The following is a 7,074-nucleotide window of genomic DNA, read 5'->3' on the forward strand; positions in this document are numbered from 1 at the left end:
TAACTATTACTTCATATTGTTAAACTATATATTACGAATAAATTAATAACTAATAACATTTAGGTATTAGTTCTATTTTTCAAATTAAAAGTTATACTTTCAGATGCAAAAGTTATGCATTTATGCAGGGTAAATGTTATTAGTAGTATTTTAGCTGGTTGATATGATATAATGTTTTAGTTACTTTTAGTTTTATTGCATTTTAAGTACTTTTAACATTGAAAATTTTAATTAAATAAAAAGATTTTTTTTTTTGAAAAAATGTACCTATTGCTGCGGGTTTGGCCCAAACCGCAACAATATGTGTACTTTTTAATATTAAAAAAATGCATATTGCTGCGGTTTGGCCTAAAAAACCGCCGCAATATTGGTAGATATTGCTGCGGTTTAAAACCGCAGCAATATAATTAATACCTATTGCTGCCCTCTTAATTGTTGCGCGCCCAAAACCACAACAATAGACCACTTTTTGACCGGAGCAAATAGCATTTATTCTACTAGTGGGTTTTGGTTTTTAATTGTTTGGGTGTGGAATTGAATGAATAAAATATTTATTTAGTTGTTTAGTAGTTAGTTTAGATTAATAGAATGTTAAGTAAACTTGTTATTCAAAGAAAATTATGGTGTAATTCGTATAATTACTGTTAGTTCCGTAAAAATGCAATTTTAAGCAGTTTCTGGGCATTTTTAGCAAAAATACCAATTCACAATAGTTGTTCGTATTGAAATTTATCCAAGATAGGCTCAAGAAAAGCTTGATTTGGATCTCAAATGAAGATGTTATATCCATTTTAAGTTTCTTCTAAAATAGATAAAAAGTATAGTTAGTTTCGAATGTTTTAAGTTTCAATGTTTTCTTATGAATGTTTTTCTAATGGACTTTGAGTGTCTAAAGTATAATAGGAATATTAATGTTGATTTAGTATACATTAAGAGAGATTTTAGTATTGTTGGTGTATGGGGGCTGACTAAGTTCCATACCGGTTTAAGTTATACCGGTCTAATAGCTTTTGGGCTTACGAGCCTGGGCTTAAATCCAGTCTATATTTCCAACGCCTACGGGCCTAAAAGATATATACTTTCAGTAAAAGATAAGAATATATCCTAAGGGAATATTCCTGGGGATATCTCCCGTAAATACCGGGCCCAACCAAGATATGGGCTTATTCGGGTCCCTATAAATACTCCGTTGATCTGATTCATGAGGTACGTTCACGAATCCCAATACATTACACTTGAGAGCAACCGGCTTTTAACCTAATACTGACTTAGGCATCGGAGGGGCGTTCCTCGGATCAACCCCCGAGGCTAGTTTACTTACTCTCTTTTGCAAGGATCCAAACCGGCTTCAATACAAGGACTTAACGGTTCAAGACCCTGTAATTTGTCCCATACCGGAACAATTGGCGCTAGAAGGAGGGGCGAACAATACCTTGTAGTCTAAGCCATCTCTTGCAAACAAAAACCCTTGTGGATCCTAAGCAGCAATTAGGGATGCCGGAACTGACGAGAACAACGTTCCCGTTGACAAAGCACCCCCGGGGTTCTCAACTCCACTGCCGGCCGCTAGGCAAAGTCGGCCACCTGTTGACACGACTAGAAAAACCCCTGAGACTCCCCAGGAAGACATCTTCCATACCCTGCAGAATATGTTCACCTAGAACAACTTAGGAGTGCGGCAGAGGTATTCTAGGCAATGGCTAGAGGTACCCCACCGACCGGTCCCCGGGCAAAGCGACCTCTGAGCAGAGTCCACAGCCCAGTGAGAAAGCTCAGCTCACTGTGGACGGGCCGCCAGGGCGAGCGAGACCGGCATGATCAGGATCAGGTGGCAAACTCGAAGACCGCCACAGAGCAGGTGGGGGGTGAAGAGGAAGAAGAGGAGGAGGCGCAGGACACTGAGGTCCAACAGCATTCCTCCCAGCCAAGAAAGGGAAGTGAATATCGGCGTAGGGCGCCGGTATCACTGCGGAATTCACTGTTTTCTACTGCGATTCTACAGGAGCCCATGGAGAAGCTGAAAATGCCGACATGCAAGTATGACGACAAAACTGACCCAGAGGACCATATATTAGTCTATGAGGGTCATATGTTGTTATACACCGACACCGACTCGGTGTGGTGTAAGGTATTCCCATCTACCTTGATTGGACTAGGGCAAACTTGGTTTAAAAGTATTCCGCCGGCAACCGTGTTTGACTTCCGTCAACTCACGTTCATGTTCGTGACACACTTTGTCAGTAATAAGCGGCGTGAGAAAACAACCGGCGAGCTAATGTCTATTAAACAAGGGGAGACAGAAAGCTTGAGGGACTATGTCGGGTGTTTCAATGCTGAAGCCGTCACCATCCCAACATTGCAGCAGGAAGTAGCGATCCTGGCCCTGATGACGGGGCTGAGAGAAGGGACTCCATTCCGCAGTTATCTCGGCAGAAAAAAGATGACATGCCTGACAGAGGTCCTGGGCAAGGCGAATGACTTTATCAGGGGAAAAGAGTTTGACAAAGCAGCTAACGCGAAAAGGCCGGCAGCCATAGAAAAAGATAAGGAGAAGGATAAGGATAAGGATCGCCAGGACGATAAGTACCGGAAGGATAAAAAGGCCGAGACCACCGGCAGGAGAGAGGAGAACAACTCGGTGAAAAAAGGATTTGAAGGAAGGCCGGACAAATATCACAATTATACACCACTGACGATATCCCGGGCCCGAATTTTCGAACTGCATAGCAAAGATGAAAAATGGCAAAGGCCGAGAAAGATGTACTATAAGGGTAGAGATAAGTCCAAGTGGTGTGAATTCCATGATGATTACGGCCACAAAACAGATGATTGCAAAGACCTTAAGGACGGGATTGAAGACCTCATCAAGCGAGGTTATTTCACCCAGTACCAAGCAAGGACTGATCGCAAAACTCCTCCTAGGGAGGACGAAAATAGTAACAGAAGGCCGGTAAAGGATAGGATCACTGAGATCCATGTCATAAGCGGAGGACCGACAAGAGGCGGCAGCATTCACGAGGCGAAAGCTAGCCCGAAAGAAGTTCGCCACCAGGTGAAATACAACAATGCCAGGAAGTGGCCGGCACATCCATCAATGCCGTCCGTGGATTTTACTTCAGAGGATGCTAAAGGGATCGTTTATCCCCATGACGACCCTTTGGTAGTATCTCTGCAGATATCCAATGCAATGGTCCATCGCGTCTTGATCGACGGAGGAAGCTCCGCCAATATTCTCTACAAAGAGACGTTTGAAAAAATGGGCTTTGATGAAGCATGTTTGAAGCCGGTCTCTTACCAGTTATCGGTTTCACAGGAGCATCTGTTGTCCCAGAAGGAACGGTAAAGCTGGCTGTCAAAATAGGAGAAGGATCCCGTTCCAAGGATCTCATGGTGGAGTTCCTGGTTGTAGATGTCCCAGCGGCGTATAACGCCATCATTTGAAGACCGCTAATTCATGACGCGCAAGCCGTCGTCTCCATGTACCACCTTACTATGATCTACACTTCCAATGACGGCAACCCCGAAAAAATCAGTGGAAACCAAGAGTCGGCAAGGGCCTGCTACCTAACCGCGCTAAAACACTCTGACCATAAACGGCCAACTGATACACCGCCGTCAGAAAGAAAAAGGAGAAAGCTGGAAAACAAAGCCAAGAAGGATTTGTCTATGGAGAACTTCGAGGCAAGACTGGCAGATCAGCCGAGACCCAGCCCAGAAGGGGAGACTGAAGAAATCAGTTTGGAAGAGGAGAGACCTGACAGAACGGTGAAAATTGGGGCTGATTTAGGTGAAGAGGTTAAGGTTAACTTAATCTCCCTGCTAACAGGTCATGCCGACATATTCGCTTTTTCGGCAGACGAAATGCCCGGTATTGACCCAGAGTTCATGGTACACCGTCTAAATGTGAATGAGGATGTCAGGCCGGTAAAGCAGAAGAAGCGTAACTTTTCTGCCGAAAAGAACGCAGCCATAAAGGAGGAAGTGGACAAGCTGCTGGCCGCAGACTTTATTGAACCTTGCGATTACCTGGAGTGGTTGGCAAATGTGGTGATGGTGAAAAAATCCAATGGAACATGGCGTATGTGTGTAGACTTTACCGACCTTAACAAGGCTTGCCCAAAGGACTGCTACCCCTTGCCAAGAATTGACCAGTTGGTAGACTCAACTAGCGGCCACGCACTATTGAGCTTCATGGACGCTTTTTCAGGGTATCACCAGATAAGTTTGCTAAAGTCCGACAGGAATAAGGCAGCTTTCATTACAGATGCAGGAGTATATGCCGACAAGGCCATGCCATTTGGGCTCAAGAATGCCGGTGCTACCTACCAAAAGCTAGTAGATAAGATATTTGAGCGGCAAAAAGGCAGAAACGTAGAAGTATATGTGGACGACAACATAGTCAAGAGCTTAACAGAAGAAGACCACATAGTAGACCTCGAGGAAATGTTCGAAACACTCCGGCAGCATCAGATGAAGCTAAATCCGAAGAAATGCGTGTTTGGGGTGCGATCCGGCAAGTTCCTGGGTTTCATGGTGAGTGAAAGGGGGATCGATGCCAACCCCGACAAGATCAAAGCTATTAGTGATCTCCCGGAGCCAAAGAGCATCCGGGACATTCAAAAGCTGACCGGAAGGATGGCGGCTCTAACGAGATTCGTTTCCAAGTCGGCTGAAAAAGCCTTGCCATTCTTTAAGATACTCAGAGGAAACAAGAAGTTTGAGTGGGGGGAGGAGCAGAAGCAAGCCTTTGAGAAAGTAAAAGAGCACTTCCTGAAACTGCCCACCATAAACCGGCCAGAGTTGGGGGGAGAAGCTGCAGCTGTACGTGTCAGTAACTGAGAAGATGGTCGCAGCAGTGTTATTAGTAAACCGGCAGGGGCAGCAAAGCCCCATATATTTTGTAAGTCACGTGCTTGCCGGTGCTGAGCAAAGATATGAGTTACTAGAAAAAATGGCCTATGGCGTCTTAATTGTAGCAAGAAAGCTGAGACCATACTTTGACTCTCACACTGTCCAAGTCCTCACCAATCAGCCCCTAGAAAAAGCTCTCCACAAGCTGGATACTGATAAGTGTGTTTCAAACGTACTTTATGGACTCCTTTTAGCTCATTTTGATCCTCTTTCTCCCCTTTCTTTCCTCTTTATTCTCCCTTTCCCCTTCTATTTCATTCACTTGATCATACTAGATCATAGTGATATTTTGCTAGATTTTTAGTCATTTTTGACCGAATTTCTAGTACATTTGCTTTCACCTTGTTTTGCCATGTTCTTGATATAGGTGAAACTACTAAGATGGCTACGATTTGTAAACATGGAAAAGGTAGCAATGAAAACAAAGCACAAATTGATAAATGGTGCGCTTGCACCATTCCCCATGTCCGCTCGCACAAAGGAGCACATTGCACAATGAAATCTTGAACGGAGAACTTCAAATGGACATAACTTTCAAACCATAAATCGGATGAAGGTAATTCCAGTTGGAGGTGAAAGCTCGTTTCGATATATTTCCAACGACTGGTCATAAGCTTGATTTGGATATAAAACGAAGAAGTTATGCTCGTTTTAAGTTGAGCTGTCCAGTTTGAGGCAGAAGGGTTAGGTGCGCCCGCACCTGTTTTTGGTGCGCCTGCACCTCTGTTTGGTGCGCCCGCACCTCATCTTGGTGCGCCCGCACAAGTCGTTTCCGGAAAATGGAGCTCGTGGCTTCATTAAACAAGTTTTTGTTTTATTTCAAAGACTTACGCTTTATTCTATCTTTCACATAATATTTTAGGGTTTGTATTAGGGAGAAAACACTTGAGTTTTCATTGGTAATTGAGATTAGAGATCATAGTTTGTGATTTGATTTACATTCAAGGTACTTTTCATTCAATTCAATTCAAAGTTTTAGTTTTTATTTCATTCTCTTGGTGTTTGTTTATGTTCTTATATTATTTAAGATCTTCATTCTCTTAGTTTATGAATTGCGCTTTTCATTAGTTTAATCATTTCCTAATCATGTTTAGCCTTAGATTAGTCATAGATTCATTATTTAATTGCTTTAACTCCATGATTAGTGAGTAGTTCCATAATCTAGGGTTAGGGTGAAAGTATGAATTAGGGTTTTAAATTTGATGTTGATGTGATTGTGATGTATGGAGAAGCTTATGCATTGATCTTGGTGTTTTGAGACCTTAGGATAGATATTGATCACATTTATACTTTGGTATTTTGATTTCAAATGTTCTTAAATCGGATTTTGAACTCTTTTATCATCCCCAAGTATCAACTTAATTTTCATACCAAGATATTGGGTGGAAATTAAGGGATCCTTCATTAGGGGTTTTCCAAACTTATCGAATCTCTTAATCAATTAACTAAAGACCATTCGAGAGAGGATTTAGTTGATAGATTAAGCGATTACTCTTGAGGACCATTCGAGAGAGGACTCAAGTATTTTAGAGGAGAACTAAACCTTGCATAATCGTCTTTGTTGCTTCACAATCGCATTAACAATCATCATCCGTTCTTATTCATACTAGTAGCCTTAACTCTAGTGTCTTTATTTGATATTTAAACTCGTGATTTTTGCTTGTTCTAGCTGATAGATAGTCTTAATTGTTACCAAACATATTTCAAACCCCAAATTACCTTTCAATTAGGTAGTCTAGACTGGATAGACTCTAATCAATCCCATTTTCCCTGTGGATCGACCCTTAACTTGCCCTTACTATTTCCTTAGTAGTTGCTTGTTAGGAGTATAAATATTGTTTGGGAAGCGGTTCTTAGTGCCTGAACGACACACTAAAAACCTCTTATCAAAATGGCGCCGTTGCCGGGGAAATATGCTATTGATTGAAGTTTTCTTAAGTTTGAAATTGCTTAATTGATTTTTTTTCTTTTTTTTTTTTTTTTTTTTTACTTTTCTTTATTTTTTTTTCTTGTCTTTATTTTATGTGGTAAGTGCTGTTTATACGAGTCTAGGATTTTGTACATAATTTTTTTTTATTTATTTTTTTTTAAGAGAATTCCAAAAAATGACGAACTTCTTTTTTCCTCAATATGAGGATGAACCATTTTGGAATTATTATCAGA

General features: G+C 41.7%; 1 protein-coding gene across 1 annotated transcript; it reads left to right on the forward strand.

Annotated features, from left to right (window-relative positions):
- Positions 1–1,696: 1,696 nt before the first annotated feature.
- On the forward strand, positions 1,697–3,343 carry LOC125496684 (uncharacterized). Its single transcript, XM_048642211.1, has one exon. The coding sequence runs from the start codon at positions 1,697–1,699 to the stop codon at positions 3,341–3,343; it is 1,647 nt and encodes a 548-aa protein (XP_048498168.1).
- Positions 3,344–7,074: the final 3,731 nt, after the last annotated feature.

The sequence above is a fragment of the Beta vulgaris genome, chromosome 4 (genome assembly GCF_026745355.1).
Source record: "Beta vulgaris subsp. vulgaris cultivar EL10 chromosome 4, EL10.2, whole genome shotgun sequence".
In the NCBI taxonomy this organism is placed as follows: Eukaryota; Viridiplantae; Streptophyta; class Magnoliopsida; order Caryophyllales; family Amaranthaceae; genus Beta; species Beta vulgaris.